The sequence below is a fragment of the Lates calcarifer genome, linkage group LG6 (genome assembly GCF_001640805.2).
Source record: "Lates calcarifer isolate ASB-BC8 linkage group LG6, TLL_Latcal_v3, whole genome shotgun sequence".
NCBI classification, from domain to species: Eukaryota; Metazoa; Chordata; class Actinopteri; family Centropomidae; genus Lates; species Lates calcarifer.
In genome coordinates, this window is record NC_066838.1 from 26,328,762 (window position 1) to 26,351,463 (window position 22,702).

The 22,702-nt window shown below is 45.9% G+C and overlaps 1 protein-coding gene across 1 annotated transcript in view; it reads left to right on the forward strand.

Moving 5' to 3' along the window:
• Window positions 1-22,138, forward strand: part of LOC108883149 (IQ motif and SEC7 domain-containing protein 2-like) — a 133,422-nt gene extending 111,284 nt beyond the window's left edge. The window contains 17 exon segments of the mRNA XM_018676047.2: window positions 1,903-2,071; window positions 3,054-3,221; window positions 4,272-4,445; window positions 4,540-4,635; window positions 5,148-5,773; window positions 6,395-7,315; window positions 8,324-8,482; window positions 8,592-8,714; window positions 8,800-8,966; window positions 9,725-9,864; window positions 10,783-10,908; window positions 12,148-12,247; window positions 17,118-17,279; window positions 17,923-18,150; window positions 19,405-19,454; window positions 20,801-21,163; window positions 21,165-22,138. Coding sequence (XP_018531563.1) covers window positions 1,903-2,071; window positions 3,054-3,221; window positions 4,272-4,445; window positions 4,540-4,635; window positions 5,148-5,773; window positions 6,395-7,315; window positions 8,324-8,482; window positions 8,592-8,714; window positions 8,800-8,966; window positions 9,725-9,864; window positions 10,783-10,908; window positions 12,148-12,247; window positions 17,118-17,279; window positions 17,923-18,150; window positions 19,405-19,454; window positions 20,801-21,163; window positions 21,165-22,040 — 4,648 coding nt within the window. The 3' untranslated portion in view covers window positions 22,041-22,138.
• The last annotated feature ends 564 nt before the right edge of the window (window positions 22,139-22,702 follow it).

Sequence of the window (22,702 nt, forward strand, 5' to 3'; positions counted from 1 at the left end):
TGAAGGAAGCAGGAGAGGAGAGGAGACAAGATAGGAGAGGAGGGGAGGGGGAAGACAGAGAGGAAAGTAGGAGGGAGGAGAGGGGAGGAAAAGCAGAAGTTAGGAGATGTAAGGAGAAGAGCAAAGGAGATGAGATGGGGAGGACAGAGGGGGAGGGAGGGAAAGAAAAAGGAGGAGATGAGAAGGAAAGGAGGAAAGAGGAGAGGAGGCGCAGGGTGATGCAGCCTCCTGCCTCCTGCTGTGGACACCAGACACAGACGTTAACCAGCTGATTCCTTCAAACCTTAAAGGAGGAGACGGAGAGAGGGGAGGAGAGGAAGGAGGTGCAGAAATAAGAGCAGAGGAAATGGTGAGGATGTGAGGAGAGAGAGGAAAAAAGGTGGAGATGGGAGGAAAAGTGAGGGAAGAGACGGAGGAGAGAAGAAGACTGATGATGAGGAGGAGGAAACAGAGTTGGAAAGACAGTTAGCAATTATCTAGAGTACCTTCCTCTCAGTTTTTACTGCAGAGCCTCACTGGGATTTATGAGTGCAGTCACTTTCTGAGTGTGTGTGTGTGTGTGTGTGTGAGAATATAATATATCAACGTTTAGGGATGTAAACGCCACATCATCCCAGAATAATGTCTTTAGTTTCATCTTCACATCACACACACACACTCAGACACACACACTGAGTCACATGAGGGTGACTCATGGTGAACAGCAGTGTGTGTGTGTGTGTGTGTCAGTGTGGGTGTGTGTACAGTGTATATGTGAGTGTGGGTGTACAGTGTGTTGTGTTTGTGAGAGACACAGCATGAATGTGTGGGAGACTGTGTGTGTGTGTGTGTGTGTGTGTGTGTGTTAGCTTGGCAGCGCCCACATTAGCTCCTCTGCCAGCTTCACGGGCGTCTTAGATTAACACTGACGAGCCCCTTTGATGATGAAACACAAACTAAAGATGGCCGCCGCATAGACTCTCTCTCCTCTTGTCTCCTCCTTGATCAATCGGTTAATCGATCGATCGTCAATCGGTCGTGGTGTTTTCTGCAGAGTCGCTGACAGTGAAGTGTTTCTCAGACGATGCTGAGCCTCTGACCGACAGCTCACCTGTCACCTGTGTGAAGCAGAACTGGTCTGGTTTAGTCCAGTTATTTTCTTATTTGGTCTAGTTTGTCTCTTTTACCCCCAGTTTAGTCTGGTCCAGTTTAGTCTGGTCCAGTTTAGTCTGGTGCAGTTAGTCTGGTCCAGTTTAGTCTGGTCCAGTTTAGTCTGGGTGCAGTTAGTCTGGTCCAGTTTAGTCTGGTCCAGTTTAGTCTGGGTGCAGTTAGTCTGGTCCAGTTTAGCCTGGTTTAGTTTGTTTGTTTAAGTAAAGTTTTGCTTCCTAGTTGGTTTAGTCTGCTTTGGCCCAGTTGGCCTTTATTTGAAAGTTTAGTCTGGTTTGGTTTGGTTCAGTTTGATTCAGTGCAGTCAGTTGACAGCTGACTTTTCCTCCTTTTCCTCCTCTTCTCCTTCCTATTGTCCCGCTGTTGTCTTTCCCTCCTCTGCCTCACTGTTCTCCTCCTTTTCTTCCTCCTCTACCACTTCCTCTTCATCATCCCTCCTCTTCTCCTCTTCATGCTATTTTCTTCTCCTCTCTCTTCCTCTCCTTCATTTTTTTGTCTTTTTCGGTGCGTCTCCTCCTCCTCTTCATCCCTCTCTCCGTCCTAATTCTGTTCTCTGTTGTTTAGATCACTTCTCCATCCCTCCCTCTGTCCATCCCATTGTTTCCTCTCCCTCTTTATCTGTCAGTTTATTTTGGTACGACAGGAAACAGACACGTTATCCAATCAGTCGCTTTGACCTGATGTGATCAGCATTAGCAGGTGGATAACACCTCCCCTCCCTCCCCCTCCCTCCCCCCTCTCTCTTTTCTCTCTCAGTGTGGAGGGTGACCCTCAGTGTCCGGAGGCGCTCACTTTTTCTGATTCGTCCTTCGGCCACCAGCCTCCCTTCCATCGCTATAGCAACAGCCCCCTCTCCAGCCCCTGTGATCCCTACAGCTCCGCCTCCACCAGCGGGCCCCTGGGAGCCTCCCACACACACACTCAGGTAATGACCCTTAAAAACACACAACAAGTTTACAACAACAAGGTTCACCTTGTTGAATATTAATGAGCGAAACGAGTCACATCTGAGGTGGATTACTTCAGGGGTTTTAGCGATACATCACTACCAGCATCGACATTCGCCATGGCAACAGAGCAAGGGCGTCTCATAAAGATCTTAATGCTTGTCTGAGGTGAGGTGAATCAGATCAACCCACTTGGATAAAACATCATTTCCTGTTGCCAAAATGGCAGAAATTGACATCTGATGGGTCAGACGTCAACTTTCACCAGGTCTGATGCGTGTGCAAAGTTTTGTGAGTTTTTGAGCATGTTTAGGCAAAAATACTCACACGAGAATAATTCTTACGATTACACAAAGTGCTCAATTCAATTATACAAATTCTTATTAAAAGCCAGACTGAAGAGGTATGTTTTTACATCTGCATTAAAGATATGGGTAAAATACTACAAAAATAACCCACACTTTGAACAACTAGCAAACATGACTACAGCTTAAAGTCAAAGCAGAAATAACAGGGGCTTAACTGGTTTAACATCCTGTTAGCTGGTTTACAGAGCTGCCTCTGTGAGGTCGTTATAGAGGTCAACACCGAGGCAAGAATCACTCACTCACTAACTACAGTACATTTACACACAAACTACGGCTCCTGGAGTCTAATGTGAACACTGAGCAGCTCCCAGCAGAGGTGGGAAATAATTAAGCAGCCTTGTAGAGGCTCATGATGTAATAAGAGGAGGTGAACTTTATTAATCCCACGGGGATAAGTTTCCTACACTGCTAACAGGCTACAGTGTAGTACACTTGTTTTTGTTTTAACTTGTGTTTGTGCTGTTTTTACTTTGTTCTTTCTTCACAGCTGACGTTAGGATGTGAATCTGAAACAGCTGAAAATGTGCACAAATAAAAATGAATAATAATCAGTGCTGATTACCTGCCTCCCGCTCCTCTCCTCCTCCTTCAGGGCAGCTCTCCCATCTCTCCCCCGAGCCCGGCGAGCCTCGCCTGGGCTCAGCGCAGCCGACACCAGCCGGCCAGCCTGGCGCTCCGCAAGCAAGAGGAGGAGGAGAGCAAACGCTGCAAGGCTCTATCTGACAGCTATGAGCTCTCTACAGACCTCCAGGACAAGAAGGTACGACGCTGCGGCGACGCATTCACGGACACTTCCAATGTAATCGTCTCCGTTACGCCACGAACTGACTCCTAAGCCTTTTCAAACAAAGCAACACACCCCAGCAGCGAACAATGCACGTCAAAAAAACACCCACACTTATTGTTTTGTACACAAACACATCATCAGCACTGATGCGGTTAATTTCATCACATCAGTGAATCCCAGTTTCAGTCAGTTTCAGTGTGTTGTGTCTGGTGTTTACCACGGACTCGAGATGACGTGCAACACAACGCAGTGTGTTTACGTCTTGAACTTAGTGTAATTTGTGTCGATGTACATCTCCATTCGTGTTTCATAATGTCAGTTTTGTTGGCTGATATCGTGCCTTTAACTGAATAATACTGAAAGAAACAAAAACATCAATGAAAAGACAAAGAAATTTAGCAAATTCGTCGGAACACGTTGCTGATGCTGCGTTCAATTGTCCGTGGAAGTTGGGAGTCGGAACTGGGATTGACCTCGTTCCACTAAAACAAGCCAGGAAGTGGAGTTTGCTCTTGCTAGGTAGTCGTTGTTAGCCATTGTTGGCAATGCTATTCCTGTTAGCAATAATTTGGTGCGTACAAACACCAAAGCAAAATGTCCACAGATAGTCAAATCAAATCTGGTTACAGCTATATGTTAAAAAAACACATTCTTTCCATCAGTAAATGCAACATGCAGCATACCAGTCAGAACACAACAATACCATCCAAGATCACTACATCTGAAGACAAAAGAGCCCAAGTTGCAGTGTGAGAAAAAACTGCTTAACACCTTCATCAGTGCAGATTCAGCCTACTGACTGCAGTGCAAACAAAAGAGTCTTTGAGTCTCTTGCTTCAACCTGATGGAAGTCGGTACGTCCAGTTTTACAGAAACGAGTGGATCCAAGGATGTTATGAATGTTATTTGTCGTCCTAGTACAAGATGGGCTGCAGGGTGCGTTTTCTCTTTCTGTGATTCTCCAAATTAAAAAGGTCCGTCCATCCTGATTGGTTGCCTGTGTATGACGGTGCTGTCTGATAGGTGGAGATGCTGGAGAGGAAGTATGGGGGCCAGTTTGTGTCCCGGCGGGCAGCGAGGACGATCCAGACGGCGTTCAGGCAGTACCGCATGAACAAGAATTTCGAGAGGCTTCGCAGCTCGGCCTCCGAGAGCAGGATGACCCGGCGCATCATCCTGTCCAACATGAGGATGCAGGTACAAAAAACCTACAAAAATACAAACGGGTTCCAGCACAAAAACATCATGTTCATAGTCTAAATTTTATTTATTTATTTTTTGGTGGGTCCAGTACTCATTTGATGAGCGTCAGCCACAGGGTCAGGGGTCAGGAGTTCAGCAGGGGTCAGAAGATGCAGGAGACATGGACGACTCCTTCTCTAAGCAGGTAAACACACCTGTCACCTCCTCAGGTTTGGAATTAGTGCTGTGTAAATTTACATTACCTTAAATTATAATATAGAAGCAGGTGTGCAAATAATGTCAAATTAAAGTTGGTGTCATGTCATATTCATCTGTTTTTCTGCTCTTTTTAATGGAAATACTAATTTCATTCAGCAACTAATCTGTTTATTAAGTTCTGATGTCACAACCGACGAAAATATTATTTCCGGGTCCAACTTTGCTGAGGCTCTGCAGCGCAGCTAAGATGAATAAAGCTTGCCTTAGCTTAGCTTAGCTTAGATTATCAAAGAGACAATGAATCATCTGTTTGTTTCTGGCTGTTAGCGTTAGCATTAGCAATATGGCTACTGTCAAACGTATGAAACAACCATAAGAATCCTAGTTTGCACTATAAACCCTGGCCTCAGTAAAACACCCAGTTGTATTGATTTTATCATGTGATCACATGATCGTGTGTGTATCTCTGTTGGTTTACATCACATGTGTGGACTATAGGTGAAGTCCCTGGCCGACTCCATGGACGACTCCCTCACCTGCCAGTCTGGCCGGGAAGACTCACAGGAAGCAGGAGGAGAAGGAGAGGAGGATGAGGAGGAGGACGAGGAGGAGGGAGACGAAGAAGAGGAAGAGGAGGAGGAAGAGGGGGAGGAGGACGAGGAGGAAGACGAGGACGAAGATTACAGACAGTGTGGGTGGCGCAACACCAACGCTTCCTCCCGACGCGCAGCAGCCCGGGTGGGAGGAGGAGGAGGGAGAGGAGGCGTGGGAGGAGGTGCCGCCATGCACGAGGACAGCACCGCCACTTCCTTCAGCGATGTCACCCTCTACATGGACGAGGGCTGCCTCCCCTCCTCGCCCCTCTCCCGCCCGCCGTCCTCACCGCTCTCCCGCCCTGCTTCCAGCTCTGACACAGAGTACTGGGGAGGAGGGGGAGGAGGCGCAGGGGGGAGAGAGGACAGCAGGGAGACAGAGGGAGGCAGCAGCGCCAGCCGGAGGAGCAGCACCCCCTGTACAGAGTGTCGGGGGGAGTACAGAGGGAGAGCAGGAGGAGGAGGAGGAGGACACCTCCCTGTCCTGACCATCGAACCGCCCAGTGACAGCTCAGTGGACATGAGTGACAGGTCAGCACGGCCAATCAGAGAGCTTCTACAGAGATCAAAGCTTGTCAACATTCTACTCAGTTGTTCTCTGAGGTAGCTAGCTAACAGACAGTTAGCAGGCTAAGTAGTTTGCTAATGAGTTTATTTCAAAAGACTAAAATCTTCAAAAAAAACAGAGGGAGGGGGGTATTTTCTGATATTGATATTTTATGTCGTAGCATAAAACGTGAATATATTAACGTGGATTGAACGTGACGTGGATATTAAAGGCAACAATAAGGCAATTAAAACGTAACAAAGTCTGGTGAACTGTGTCTAAGTCCATTAAGGTTGAAGTCAGCTCAAAAAATCCACTGGGCGCAACATTCCCATTGAAATTTGCTGATTTTTAGCATGAATTTTAGCATTTTTCTGTGATGGTCTGAACTGGCTGCACTCAGTGTCATCTTAATCAGCTTTATTTTTGAAGAGTTTGAAGTTGGACTACATGATAATGTTTTTTAGCATAAGCATATAATACATGTACTTTAAGTACAGTGTTGTGGTAAATTGCATCAACTTCCAAAGAGTCTGGTGCAGTAAACAAAGTGACTTTATTACGGAATTAACCTGCAACATTAACTCTATTGTTTAAATCTTTAGGTCAGAACGAGGCTCCATCGGACGCCTGGTGTACGAACAGGAGCCACCAGGAGTCGAGCGAGGAGGAGAGAGGGAGAGGAGAGGAGGAGGAGAGGGAGAGAGTGGAGAGGACGAACGAGGAGGAGGGGGAGGGAGCAGCGAAGCCGACTCGCCACAGGGAACCATCAAACACAAACCAAACGGCCGCTCGGTCGCCACGGCGCAGGGACAGACACGCAGCCCCGCCAACGTCCCCCTGCCGATGCCTTCAGCCCGGACCCTGCCCTCACACCCGCTGCCTCACCCGCTCCAGCACCCACATTCACACCCCCACCCTCACCCGTCACCCATCCCCCACCTCCCCACCATCCTCCACCACCACCCGCAGTACAGCCAGCCGCACATCATGCACATGCACCACGGGCACGGTGGCAGCCCATACATCCAGCATGCGCACCACTTCGCCCAGCACCACTACCACCACCTGCACCACCAGCACCACCACCTCCCCCACATCTACCCAGAACCCCCTTCTTCCCCGCTGCCCTCCCCCGTACCGCCGCTCACGCCTCTCTCGCCCCTGCCGCCGCCTCTCACCCCCTCGCCGCTGTCCTCCTCCTCCTCCTCAGCCCTCCAGAATATGGAGGCGCAGCAGCAGCACCTCGCCCACCACCCCCACCTCCACCACCATCACCTGCTCTGCTCGGACGGAGACAACGAGAGCGTCAACTCCACCACCACCAACTCCAACGACGACACCACCGTCAACAACTGCAGCTCCGGCTCCTCGTCGCGCGACAGCCTGCGGGAGCCAATAGGAGGAGCCACGCTGGGGAAACAGACCTATCAGAGAGAGAGCCGCCACAGCTGGGACTCACCTGCCTTCAACAACGACGTGGTGCAGCGGCGGCAGTACCGCATCGGACTCAACCTGTTCAACAAGTAAGAGTGTGTTCGCATTATAACCAACAGGGAGAGTGAAGTAAAAGAGAAATAAACCCTAACGACTTGGATGAATTATCTGCTTATACAATGACTACTTGCAAACCAAAAATGCAAAGTATTTTTAATGTCACATTTCTGTTTTAAGTTCATGGGTCTGAAAATCACAAAGCATTGGAGTTTAAGTCCTGCAGAATTTTGCTCTCAGATCCTGACTACATCATATTAAAGACGGACAACAAACAAAAGCAAACTAACAACATCTGTCGTTATAATGGAGCAAAATTTGTGCAAAACAAACTTGACATTTTATACAGAAATGACTTGACAGAGAAAATCCAACATGACCTGAAACTACATTGTTTAGCTGCTTAAGTCACCTCAAATGCCATGATTTGACTCTGTATTGTTTCTAAAACAAACACTGTCAGCTTGTTGTGAGACTGTTACAGTCTGTGTGGTGTAACACTCCTTTATCTGTCGTACACTAACATCAATTCACAGATGCCGTCAGACATTATTTCTGAGTTTTCCATAAGCGGCGACTGTCAGTCAGATGGCCGGACATTAAAACATTTTCAGCCATTATATAACAGTTTCAAGTCAAGTCTTAAACCAGATGAAGGGTTTTTGTCATCAGACATGTGGATCTTATGTTTCAGAGAAACAAGCTGAGCAGCCTCTCCTGTCCACAGAGAAACACTGATTTTTAACATGAAACTGTTTTATTCAGTGGTTTTACTGGTTTCAATCACCTGGTCAGTTTATTTTGGAGAGGAGGAGACCTCTGAGGATAATTCTGCTCTCGGTAAAAACCTGAATTATGAACACTGAAGGAATTCTAACCTATAAATAAAACACAATCCCACACTAATTCATCTCAAAACCGAGCCAAAAACTGGCAAGCTCCTAAAGCTCAAACAGAATAAAGGTGACAAGAGAAACAACACGATGAAACATTGTGGAAAAGGAAACCAGCTAAAAGGTGATGACTCTTCTTGACTACAGGAAGCCAGAGAAGGGGATCCAGTACCTGATCGAGAGAGGTTTCGTGTCGGACACACCGGTGGGCATCGCCAGGTTCATACTGGAGAGGAAAGGACTGAGCAGGCAGATGATCGGAGAGTTCCTGGGCAGCCGGCAGCAGTTCAACAAAGACGTCCTAGAGTGAGTAACAGTCACATGACTTCAGGGAATAGCCAGGTTAATGTAGGTGGTATTTATCACCCCTTAAGTGTGGCGGCTGTAGATACTGATCATTGTTTCTTGTCTGTAGCTGTGTCCTGGATGAAATGGATTTCTCTGGGATGGATCTTGACGACGCTCTGAGGAAGTTCCAGGCTCAGATTAAAGTTCAGGGTGAAGCTCAGCGGGTGGAACGACTAGTGGAGGCCTTCAGGTAATAGACTCCACCACAGGTTGCAGCTCGTCAGTGGAGTTGGTGATGTTTCCTTCATGTCCTCTCTCTCTCTCTCTCTCTGTAGTCAGCGGTACTGTGTTTGCAACCCGGTGCTGATCCGGCAGTTCCAGAATCCAGACACCATCTTCATCCTGGCCTTTGCCATCATCCTCCTGAACACAGACATGTACAGCCCCAACGTCAAGCCGGAGAGGAAGATGAAGCTTGAGGACTTCATCAAGAACCTGCGAGGTCAGTCATCATCATCATCATCATGCAGTCTGTCTGAAATAACACAGGTCTGGGAAATTTAAGTAACAGAGCAGAGATGCTGCAGGCTGTTGTCATTACTGGTAACAGTCAGACTGCGCTCAAAGCAGATTGGGTCGGCTGATGTGCAGCCATAAGAACCTGGCAAAGAGAGATAGTAAAACAAAATTTTTTAGATTTGCACGATGCTTTAATGGATGTGTAGTTTTCTATGCATTCTCATCTGGTTCAAATGGGACTTATGCTTTTTCTTATCTTCTCTCATATATGTAATGTTGGGTGTTCATTAAAATATGGAAAATGGAATTCATGACCCTTTTCTCAACAAGAAACGCTATAAACGCTATATATCAGCACCAGACTCCTTTGACAAAAACAGTAATTTTACCGAGCAGAACAGGGGAGCTGCTGGAATACCACTGCCTCCATCTGTTAGTTTGTTTATATTGTTGTGTGGTACTTTTATTTTACTTATATAAAGTATCTGATTACTTCTTCCACCACTGAAAGTAACACAGTATCACAAACAAGCTAACAGATGGAGGCAGTGGTGTTCCAGCAGCTCCTGTGTTCTGTCTGGTAAAATTCCTGTTTTTGTCAATGGAGTCTGGTTAAACAAAAAGGAGCTTACCTTTTCATGTAAAGTCTGTGTAATCATATCCATACCATTGGTTCAAAAATATCAGAGTACCATCAGAGTTGTTCTGAATCATCCCGGCTGACCTGTGTGTTTCTGTCAGGTGTTGATAACGGTCAGGACATCCCCAGGGACCTGCTGGTGGCGATCTACGGAAGGATCCAGAAATGGGAGCTGAGGACCAACGATGACCACGTGTCCCAGGTCCAGGCAGTGGAGAGGATGGTGGTCGGCAAGAAGCCTGTAAGACCCTCTGACATCTTAAATATGTACATATGCCTGAAATGAATGCATCAGTAATTCGAGATAATAAGCCAGTGGCCACAAATAAAATATTAGAATAATAGTTATGGGTCCAGAGCTTACACAACAGACTTAAGATTTGCTGTGGACATTCATGGTCCTCAGAGGATGAACCTACTGATTTTGACGACCTTGACCTTTCCTCTGGCACCATTAACAGGAAAAAAACATCAATATGTACACAAGAAATATGAAAATGTTAGACAGTCAGACTTCCATGATATTTACTGAGCACATTCCTGCTCCCCAGAGCACAAACCCTTATTGATATTTATGCCTCTGTACTGGCGACAGCCATGCCGATATCTCAGTAACATCTTGAGGGAATTTCTTCAAATTTGGTGTAAACCTTCAGTCGGACTCAAAGATGAACTCATTAGATTTGGTGGTTTGGAGGCAGTATATTAATCATATAATATCAAATGTTTGTGCAGGTGTTGTTTTTCTTAGATGTTTCTGTTTTGCATACTCACCTGTCGCAAAGATACATACAGGTGTGCAAGGGATTTTTGATCTCAAGAAAGCAAGCTTGCCTATATGTTGAGTTAACTTTTCATTATTTCTTGATCATGAGAAAAAATGAGACACTGTTTGATCGAAGTGATTAGTTAGTAAATCAATCAATCAGCAGGTGATTATTTTGATAATGAACCAGTGTGAGGATTTTCTGATTTCCTCAGTTTAAAGTGAATCTCTTTATGTTTCTGACTGTTGGTCGGAGAGAACAAGACACATGAACACATCACCTTGGGCTCTGGGAACTTGTGATAAAATTTTTTTTGACAAATGCTGCAGATTTTGTCAGGCCCAGTTTGTTGCTGTTCAATAATAATGATGTTTTGTGTGTTTGTGTTGCAGGTGCTGTCTCTGCCTCATCGCAGGTTGGTTTGCTGCTGTCAGCTGTTCGAGGTTCCAGATCCGAACCGAGCTCAGAGGAGCGGTGTCCACCAGAGAGAAGTCTTCCTGTTCAATGACCTGCTGATGGTAAGTGTGTAAGCATTTCTACACCTGAGTTTGTACTGGAGGTGAATATCTTTGTCATCAGTTATGGAATCAAGTGATAATTTAGTATCAGTGTGGGTAAAATGCCTTCCAGACCTGTAGGAATGTCTACAGTAGGAGGGCTACTTTATCCCATGATGCCCTGATGTTGTTAAACAGTGAACTCTAGCAATGTTAGGAAGTCTTACTTCTTATCAGAGAATAAATGGAATCCTAATCAGCAACTCTTACTTATTGAGTCTCGTGTTTTATTGTTTCCCACTTTTTACTGTGCATTTCAGTCTCAGCGTTCGCAGCTGTTTCCAGCCAAGCCGTTAAAAAACTCCCAGACAGACACAGTTAGAGACTAGCTGGTGAAGAAAGTGGAACATCCAGCATAAAAAGACAGATATTTTTCCTCAGGAGTTGGTGGAGACCAAAAACAGAGCTGAAAGAGCAGGAATATTGGACTTAACATGGCTTCAGACTGTCCCTGCATAGTGTGATGCTGCCACCACCATGCCTCACCATAGGGATGGTATTAGTCAGATGATTAGCAGAGCTGGTGTTGTTTCCTCATGCCTCAGTTAAGTGGGCTGTTATATGCCTTTTACTGAAACTCTTATTGATGCATCAGTATGTAAATCCTTTTAATGTTGCATCTAGTAAAGCTAATTACTTTCATACTGCTGGATAACTTAGCTTTCCAACCCATATAAACATGGTGAAAGATCTCCCTGTTTTAATATCATGCAAAGGTCATATTAAGGTCAAAACAAACACCCTGAATCAGGCATCGAGCAGCTTCAAATATGAATCTGTGCGACTTCATGAAATTTGAACCAGGAGGGTTCTGACTGAAGCTCTACGGACTAAATAAATGATTTAAAGCACGTTAGCGAGTAAATCTCCACATACAGTCGGTGTCACGAAGAGTGTGTTTTAAGTGGCTCTAATTCAGTTGTTTTAATTTATTTACAGTTTGGGACAAAAAAAAGCAGAGGATCTGTGCAGAGTTATGGAGAAGAGATTAAAATAATCACAGAGGGAATTCAAAAAAACCTCTCACCTCGACATGAACAAAAGAAACAAATGAAGACAAAGAATAGCATAATCAAACACTCCCTCCTCCTTTGTCTCTCGCTGTTTCCTCTCCTCTCCCCCCCCCCCCTCCCCTCCTCCTCTTTCTCTGTCTTTCTATTCTCTCCTCTGCCATGACTTCTTCTCTCTCCTCCTCCTCAGGTGACGAAGATCTTCCAAAAAAAGAAGACTTCGGTTACGTACAGTTTCAGACAATCGTTTGCTCTGGTGGACATGCAGGTCCACACCTTCCAAAACACCTGTAAGTACTTCTACCGCTCTCCCTCTCTCTCTCTCTCTCTCTCTTTTCTGCCACACTCTCTCTAGTTATCTCCGTCTCCTCTCGTCCATCTGCTCTCTCCATCTGTCTCAGCCTCTCTTTGTTTTATTTTTTATATCTCTATTTCTTCTTCTATTGCACTTGCTCAACTCTCTATTTTTACCGCATAGTCAGCGGACCCACTGATATATGGCTACACACACCACACAGCACATACACTGAGGCAAACACATACAGACGTATGCAAACTGTGTCAAAAATGATGTATATCCACGCGTCACCTCCCTGGGCCGTGTATGTCCAGTGTCTTATACTTTTCTTCTCTGGAGATCCACTGTGACAAATGCATCAGCATTGTCAAATCTACAGTGTTTGGTAAGTTACAAAGGAGCAGCAGGTTTTTGACTGGGTCTGCCATACTTCTATTCTATCATATAATGGTTAAATATGGGTAAACACCAGTATAGCTCAAGGGATGCTTAAAGGATACAAAGGGAAGGGAATGAAAGGCTGCAAAGTGTTACAAGTGATCTAGAAGAATGGGCGAGTTGTGGTTTCCCAAAGATTGCTGCATTTGTGCCAAAGGTTGCAGTAGAGTTTTGGCCTGATGATGGGGCTATATCAGTCAAGATGGGGCTGTATGAAAAGTTGGGAAAAACATGATTGATGATGAAATGATTACAGTTCATTCTGTGAGGAAGATGAGTTTCTGTGCTAACATTTGGGGAAAATAATCCAATAGTTGTTGACATATGCCAAAGAGATCATGCAGGCATCGCTGAAGTTATTAGGATGCATTGTCTTGGTACCATTAAATTTTGCACCAGATTGTGTTCCAATTCATTCAATAGATGTTGAAATATTTCACTGGGTAGTGTGATGGACTACTGGTGCTGAGTGAAAAGTCAAGGAGTTCATTCTCTGTCTGCACTGAATTTCATGACAATCCATCCAATAACTGCTTCTGGAGAAAAATGATGGACTGACCAACAATCAGTGCCATCACCGGAGCCATGCTGCTAACATGGCTAAAATGGGGACAAGGTATTTCAGGAGGGTTGCATAAGGCCACTAATGGGCTCAGAGGGTGAAGCAGGTTTACGTACAAAACCCTATATTTTCAGCAAGGTGTCTTGAGCATCCAGACATTGTTGTCAGGTACCTTCAGGTCAAGAAGTTCCAGCGCGATTGCAGAAGAAGGGTTAACACAGCTCAGTAGGCTGTATACAGTATGTTCATATAGAGCAGGTCTAGACCGTAATATTTCTATTAGAATATTTAGAAAGCGAAACCTAACAGTTCCCACCATGAACACTAGGTGACAGTGGCAAAACTTCCTTTTAAGAGGTAGAAACCTCGAGCAGAACCAGCGGCCACCTGCCTTGGGTTAACAAAGAGATCAAGAGAATGCAGTACAGTGCATACAGTTAAGGAGGTTTCAGTAAGGTACATTAGTTCAAGAGGCTGCAGTAAGGTACAGACAGTTGAGAAGGTTGCAGCAGGGCACATATGGTTCAAGAGGTTGCAGTAGAGTAAATACAGTATGTTCAAGAAGTTGCCGTGGGGTACAGAGAGTTGAAGAGGTTGCAGTATGGTACATGTAGATTCAGAGGTTGCGGGAGGTGTACATGCGTCAAGAAGTTGTCCAGTGGAGTTCACAAGTCTGAGACCACTTTAAAATGTTTGGACTTCACTGCATATAAGAAACTTGAGGTTGCACTATGGCTCATAATGCATCCAGCATTGCAGCAGGACACACATGAGGACATACAGGTTCAAACCAAACATTGATATCGGCAGTTTCTTGATCAATTTGCATTCCAGTGCCAATTTTTTTGGTTAATTATCTCTAGGTATGGTTTATGTACAGTAACTAAAACACTTTGGAAAGGTTTGGGATCACAAATTTATTAAGAAGCTGTAGTACCAAGATTGCAGTTATGTATTGTAGTAAGGAAGTAGCAGTAGGGGTAAAATGCATCTCAAAGTTGAGGCAGGTTAATTTTGAGCCCAGGAGCTGTGAAATCTTAACCAGTACACTTCATCTTGGCCAAAGCATGACGCTAGATTTTGCATTTGAAGTTAGCACCAAAAATGCACGTGGGACAAAAATGGGAAACTCTGTCCCAGTTGGAAATGTTCGCAACGATCTGTTAATTATCACTTGGCAAAACATAACGTTACTTCCCTCTCCAGTTACAGAAATGACACTCTGTCTGCCAGCCTTTTCTTTAAATGTGAGGCATCGTCAGTCTACAGAAGTGTAGCTAGTGCACCATACTGAAAACACCAACAGCCTGTTTCAAAGAAACACGGTGGAAGCACATCACAGGATTTCCTAAATATATGTCTGTCAATCTGAAAACAAGGCTGCTTAGCTGCATTCCTTAAAACGTGACTCATTCAACCAACACATTTTTCAATAATAATGTTAACACAATCGTATACAGAGTTGTGTGTGTGTGTTGTGTTTGTGTTTGTGTGTGGGTGTTTGTGGTTTCCAAGCCTCTATTTCAGCAGAGATGAATTGGCTCTCTGTTCGGTGCAGCAGATTGGAGTTGGTGGCGTTTCAAATCTGCCTCAGCACCTGTTAACAGGATGCCTCACTCTGAAGAGTTCAGCTCCAAAATCGCATCTCCTCCATTTTCAAAAAAGGGCTGCGTATAATGTATCTGAACCACCCACAAAGTGATGGCCGACATGAAGCTAAGCCCTCGTTCTTTACCCTTTAAAGAGCAACAGGTGTCGATAGAAACCCCGTCTCCCTGCACCTTCTAACGGCAGATTGGGAGGACTGTGGCCGACCTTTGTCCAACAACAATTGACTTGACTCAACTCTTTTCCTTTGTTGTACAACTATTTTTGTTATACAACTATATAGGAAGTGCTAACATGCTAACATGCTAAATTACATCCTGGTTTTAGGACTCATTCCTGCACCACTTTATTGACGTCAAACAGACCTAATTGAATGAATTCTTAATGCCAATATTGATCTGTGTGCGATTTCCACCCTGCAGTGTGGACACTGGGAACGACAATAAACACTTTACACATTCTCAAACACATTTCCTACGATGTACTGTGAGGTTTCATCATGTCCTACATGTGCAGTGTGTTGCACACACTACTTTTTTCCTGGAGTAATCAAGCCCTGAGTGTGATCAGAGCCTGGTTCCAGTCGTCTGCATATTGACCGTTTCCACTCTGTTCTGTTGCATCGCTTTATATGACATTGCATCACGTTACAAGCTCAACATTATTCAGCTATTTGTGAGTTATTTGTGGGGTCTGCAGTGTTGCCTCAAACCTGACATTGTGGGTTAGTGTGTGCTGAAGCTGCAGTGGTGGTTGTGTTGTTAGTTTGTTAGCTGGTTGTTGTTGTTTAATTGTTGTTGTTGTTGACAGTTCTGGTTCTCCAGTTGGAGCTCAAATGGAACTTGGCAGACTGTGGTGATGACTGTGACCGGGACAGATTGTCCCATATGATTCATCAGCACTATCATACATCGACTGCTGGTGTGTGTGTGTGTGTGTGTGTGTGTGTGTGTGTGTGTGTGTGTGTGTGTGTGTTCAAGTATGTGTGTGGGTGGGTGAGTACAGTGTGTGTATTGTCTGTGGGTGGATGCACCTTAATGTGTCTGTGTGTGTGAGCATGAGTGTATATATGTGTGTGTGTGTATCAGGTGGGAGGAAGGTAGGAAGTGTGTGTGTGTGTGTGTGTGTGTGTGTGTGTGTGTGTGTGTGTGTGTGTGTGTATGTGTATGTGTGTGTGTGTGTGGGCTTGTTCTTACATCCCAGTGGGGACGTTAACCTGAATGCACGCTAAGCCATGGGGACTCCTGTAACCATGGGAACAAGAATTGAGGTCCCCACAGATAGAGACTGCTCTTTGGAGGGTTAAGACCTGGTTTTAGGGTTCAGGTTAGAAGTTCAGGGTAAAGGGGGTAAGGGCATACATTATATCAGGGATAGTGGAACAGTTTTGTGTGCATGCATTAGAACAAACCTGTCTACCTGTTGTCCTCTGACCCTGTCATCTCCGGTGGTGTCTTGAGTCGTGAGTAGTTATGATGAATTATATTAGAAGTAAATACCAGAATAACAAAATACAGTAAACAAATATACCAAATGAACATTTAAACAGTGGGTTAGTGACATTAAAAAAGGATGTAACAGATATATAGGAAATAAAACATAACACAGGGACCTAATAAACTGTTTATAGAGCAGAATGAGTCCAGTCATGTTGGACAAAGCAGCTGTTCCAGAATCCAAAAACCAAAATGAGAGATCATATAAATCCTGTTTTACAACCTGCACCAACTCCCTGTATCTTTAAGAACTGATTTTAAAGCCCTGGCCTCACCCCTGTACATCACAGACTCCCTCACACACCTAAAGATTGTCCACAGCTGCACCTTTAACTGTTCCCAGGGGTGCCACATAAATGTCTGGGGATGAATATAATATTAATAGGTATGTTTTCATTAGTGTTTAATCACTTGAGACTAATAATCGCTGTGTTTTCGTTCACTTAGAATGAGCCATTTATATCATATCATTTATATCTACACCACCATGTTTCTACAGTAGCCCAGAGCAGACACCATTTTGTCACCTAATGGCCGCCGTAGACTCTCTGACACACTTGGAAAGTGAGGGGTGATGGGACGGGTGTTCAACTGGTTGCAATCTGTGTTCTCACCACTAGATGTCAGTAAATCCTACACACTGGTCCTTTAACCAACAACCTCTAAAGAAACTGTGTTAATGCTATAAATAGCATCAGAGCAGAAACCACAGTGTGTAAAATATGGTGTGTTTGTGTGTTGTGTTGTGTGTCACCCAGACTACCCTCATGGTATCAGACTGACGTCGGCGAACCCCGGAGGAGAGAGGAAGGTCCTGATCATCTTCACGGCTCCGAGCCAGCAGGACCGAGCGCGCTTCACCTCTGACCTCCGAGAGAGCATCGCAGAGGTCCAGGACATGGAGAAGTACAGGGTGGAGTGTAAGTATACTTCATCTGGTAGTAGAGAAGTAGCAGGAACAGAAGTAGCCAGTACTGGAGGTAGTAATAGCTTTAGTAGTTGTAGATGCAGAAGCAGCTGTGGTGGTGTCAGTGGTGGTAGTGGCAGTAGTTTCAGTAACAATGGTAATGGTGGAGCAGCAGTACTCGTGTTAGCAGTGATAGTAATATTAGAAGTTGTACAACAGTTTCGGCAGTAGTAGGAGTGGTGGATGAAGTAAAAGCAGCAGTAATAGAAACAGCAGAAGTAGTAGCAGTGGCAGTATTTGTAGTAGGAGCAGTCATAGTGATAAAATGTAGCAGTCGTTCTTGTAGTGGCAGTAGCAGCAGCAGCAGTAGTGGTATCAGGACAGCAGCAGTAGCAGCAGCAGTAGTAGTATAAGGGCAATGCAGTAGTAGTGGTAATAGTAGAAGTAGAAGCTGTAGCAGAACCAGACGCAGCAATAATAATAATAGCAGTACCAGAGGCAGTAGTAGCAGTAGCAGTACGCAGTACGCAGTACTAGAAGCAGAAGTAATTGTAGTAGTAGTAGTAGTAGCAGAGGCGGTAGTAGAAGTATTAGCAGTACTAACACCAGATGGAGTAATGTAGACTGTATTAATGTTCTTCTCTTCATCTCTCCAGCCGAGCTCGAGAAGCAGAAAGGTGTGATGCGTCCTGGCATGTTGACAGGCGGAGGACCAGGAGGCGGAGGGACGTCAGGGGGCGGGGCCAACACTGGCAGCGGGCCCATGAAGAGCGAGGTGGTGAACGGCACCCTGGGTAGGCCGAGTCTTGACGACACGTACGCCTCGGTGGACGGACTCAAACGCACAGCGCTCAGCTCGTCGTTGAGAGACCTCTCAGAAACAGGTCAGGACGTTACACTGAGCATTACCATCACCACACACCTGAGCTCTTTATAGTCACCTGTGGAGTAACAGTACACTGTAAATACACAGTACAAATATCAGTATGTACACATACAGTGACATTTTACTGTTTCTGTTCACTGCTGCAGTTTTTATTATGACTCAGTGACTCAGAGCAAACCTACATCTGTGCTCTTATGCAACTGATGAAATAGTGATGAAATCTAAAATGGTAATATTACAGTAAGATGGAAGTCTGATGAAATGCTGCGATGCTCTGTCTCCACCTACTGGACAACTGCAGAAACTACAACGTAAAATTTAAAAAGGTGATTTCACTGTGATACCTGAGATAACAAGATTAGTAATGCAAGGATTATCCTATCAATACTGATACTAGATACTAAATCCCACTAAAGTAAAAGATCTAAAGTATTATATTAGTAAAAAGTACTTACCAATATAAGTAAGTATCTTGTATTCATTATGCAGCAGAATGAAGTTACAGTACTATATAAAATATCACTGGGTTATTTTGCTGATGCACAAATGAGTCATTGGCATTTCATTATTGTCGCAGGTTGAGGCAGAGTATTATTATCAACAATATTAAGATTTTTTTACACAAAATATATGAAGTCACTACCAGACTCTATTAACAGAAACAGGAAATTTACCTCACAGAACACACAAAGTGCTCAGATACCGCTGCCTTCATCTGTTAGTTAGTTTGTGTTATTGTGTGGTAGTTTTACTTAAATAAATGATCTGATTACTTCTTCCACCACTGAAGGTCACACAATAACACAAACTAACTAACTGATGGAGGCAGTGGTATTCCAACAGCTCCTGTGTTCTGCTCAGTAAAATTCCTGTTTTTGTCAATGGAGTCTGGTACGGATATATAGTGATGTTTCTGGTTAAAATAAAAGGATCTTACTCTTTAATAAAAAGCTCTGTCTGTAGGAATCCTATCCATATTGACACTAAGACACTTAGAATAACAATCTGAGCCTGTCAGTGGCAAACACAAGAACTTTAGTGGACGTTCTTTGCCATAACTTTGGATACCTGGACAAATGCCCACTGGATTATGTGTTAAAGGTTTAATGCGTTAAATTCCTCTAAAACTCACTTATCTTGTTTGTTTAGCCTATACGACAGTCATAAAAATCTGTGGTTTTAGGGGGTTACGTGTTGGAGCTGTTTCTTGGCAAACTAATTTTAACCCTGCCTCATTCTGATTGGGTAACAGGGAAGCGAGGTCGTAGGAACAGTGTGGGGTCATTGGACAGTACCATTGAAGTAAGTTTGGGGGGGGCTGAAAGCATGCGTGATGTGACCTCCCGGCATGTTACGGTAGCATGTCACACTCCCTGCTGATTGCATGTGTGCTTGTGGTGATTCATAACAAATTAATGTCAATGTACTGTGAGGTTTCATCAGTCATCAGGCTGAAACCGGCTGCATGCAAACCAACACACACATTTTTGCATGTTTACATTGTTTTTTAATGTGTTTCGAACTTGGGATCAGCTTGCTTGACGCTCAGGTCTGCACGTCGCAGTCTTTACTTGAAGTTATCCATAACCGCTTCCTCTGCATTGACTCTCAGAGATCTTTATGTCAATCTTTGGAGAAATACTTCCAACGTCAGATGTTCAAAACAGTCCTGGATATGTCTGTGTAGGTTCTCAGTCATCCAGGTCATGGTAGTCTGAAGTGCTTAAGTTGAAGGCAACTGGACGTCTTTTAGGTTTCTTGAAGATGTTTCAACTCTCATCCGAAAGTTCTAAAAAACAGTTTTTAACCGGTTTTTACGTTTTCAAGAAACCTCATCTTCAAGAAATCTCAGTTCTAAAAACTGGTTAGGGAGTACCACGTATATCTGAGACTCCTCCAGCCAGTTTTTAGAACTGAGGAAGCCCTTTGGATGAAAGGTGAAATATCTTCAAGAAACCTAAAAGAAGTCCAATTACCTCCAACTTTAGCACTTAAGAGTCCTGGATAGTTTCACCTTATTGGATAGTTTGACAGTGTAGATACAGACAGAAAACATGCAACAAGAGGTTCTTTCAGCCCTAACCTGTTCAGTCCGAACTAAAATCGCAGGTGTGAAAGGTGCCTCCGGACGAATGAACCAAAATTTGGTTCGACCAAAAGAGGTGGTTCCACTCTGGATCAAATTGAACTGTGGTTCAGTTTGTTTGTGGCTGGAAAACAGTTTCCAAGGGAATGAGTTGCATCAACAACATGCCATTAAACCAATTAGTGTCAGGGGAGATGTAGCACACAAAGGTGATGACGACAGGATGTAAATGTGTCATAAATGCGACGTGGAACCAGAACTGTTTCCATGAACCTTGGCTTGGACTTTGTCAGATCCATGTCCTGAATCAGGCTATGCATGTATGTTACGCAGTTACTGCTCTCTGGACCAGCAGTCTGCAGAATATTCATCTGCATCGTCATTTGTCAACTTCATGTTTTCATCTTCACCCATGTGTCTCTCCTGAAATCTGCTTTGTCTTCCAACTTTCTTGGCAAACTGGTAATTTTTAGCTTAATTTTCCAGCTGGTCGTGTGGTTCTGTATTTCATTCTCCTTCCTTCTCTCTTTTTTCTTTCCTCCTTCACTCCTTCTCCTCTTAGGGTTCCATTATTAGCAGCCCTCGTCCTCACCAGCAGCGCCCCCTGCCTGCTGGAGGTCTTTCCTACAGCCCCATGATGGTCCCTTCGTCTCCAGCAGCCTACCGGCCGCACCGCCCTACTCAGAGCCCCGGTACAGGGGTGGGGGGTGGGCCGGGGCTCTGTCACAACCAGGGAGGGGTCAACACCTCCCCACTCGTGAGCGGGGGAGGGGCTGGGGGCGGAGGAGGGATGGTGGGTGGGGGAGGAACGACTGGCGGCGGCCTGCTGGGGAATTTCTTCGGCAGCCGCAGAGGCAAGGTTCCTGGTCCCCTGACGATGACGTCGCCAACTCCACAGGGTCCCCCGAGTCCCCTGATGATATCGATCACCCCCCCACTACCCCGCCCCCGCGCCTCCCATCCCCCACCCATCCTCCCCTTCCCCATGCCCCTCCCCATCAGCCAACCTCGGCCAGTCGGACTCGGGAGGAGTTGGAGGGGGAGGAGGTACGGGAGGGGGACAGTCCAAGCTCCAGGCTTTGCACGCCCAGTACTGCCACGGCAACAGTGGAGGAGGCGGAGTCAGTGTTACTGGTCATCAGCAGCAGCAGACACCACCCCCACCCTACCACCACCATCACCGTTACCACATGCAGAGCATGCCGCAGCACCACGCCCTCTCGCACAGGTTCTCCGCACCCCGACGGCAAGGCCCGTCCGGCTGCGCTCCCTCTCATATCCAGCATCAGAGGATGCAACATGGCGTCGCCCAGCACCCACGCTACAACATGGCCTCGGGCTTCACCACACCGCCCCCGCTATCCCCGCACTCCCCTGTTACCCCCACTACCCCACACGGACTCTACCACTCGCACCCCGTGGTGGGACGGCCAGGTGGAGGTGCCAAGCTCCCGCTAACCATCTCGCACTCTCAGCCCCACCCCCACGCGCACACACACTCTCACAACCACGTCGCGCACACACACTCCCCGCTCAGCCCCTCCCCCTCCGCCTCCCCCTCCACCCACTTCATCTTCTCCACACCACCGCCCCAGACGCCCTCGGCGCGCCTCGTCACCCAGACGCCTCCTCAGCCCTACGCCCCTCAGTATCCGCCCCTCTCCTCCATCCCACCTCCCCCTCCACATTCCCCCTTGCCTCCCCCTTCAACCGCCCCGCTCTCCCCGCACCCAGGGGCGGGGGGAGGACAAGGGGGCGGCCCCAAATCGAAACCCGTCAGCCGGATCAGCACGGTCGTGTGAGAAGGCAGAAGCAGAGGACGGTGGCCCGCCACCCCGCCGTGAGCCATCGGGGGGCGGTGATGAGAGGGAGCAGGAGAGGGAGGAGGAGAGGAGGAGGAGGAGGAGGGGGAGGAGGGCAAATGCAGGTGTACCAAAATGGTCGCCTGGTGAGAAGGAGAGCACTGAGAGCAGGGAAGAGGAAATTACTCAGCCTGTGTTATTTTCACATCCACTTTCCTCGCAGGTAGAAAGACTCACACACATACTGGAAGATGTTTGTCGGGTAACTTTTGCCCTGCAGGGGCAAACTCTCCTGGAAAACCTGCCCTGTGGAACAACAAGCCCCAAAAATGTGCATCACTGCGTTTTCAGCCACACGAAGCTGAAGAAAACTCCCACATAGTCCTTCAGTCAGTGAAAATCTCCTCATCTTCCCTTTGTCGTGCCCTTCTGAGGTGGCCTGGGACTTGGAGGACATGTTTGTAGTTCTTCATTGACAGAGAAAGTGTTTGTGTTCAAGTTGTGAGTAGGAGTTTGTGAGTCACTGTAGTTGGACAAATGGTTCAGGGACCAGACGAGAAGGGAACAGTGCCTGAGAATTTAATACAAGGATCAAGGATTAGCGCTTGATGCTAACGCTATGATGTACAGTGTCGGTCGACGGGACAGTTCAGGTTTTTGAG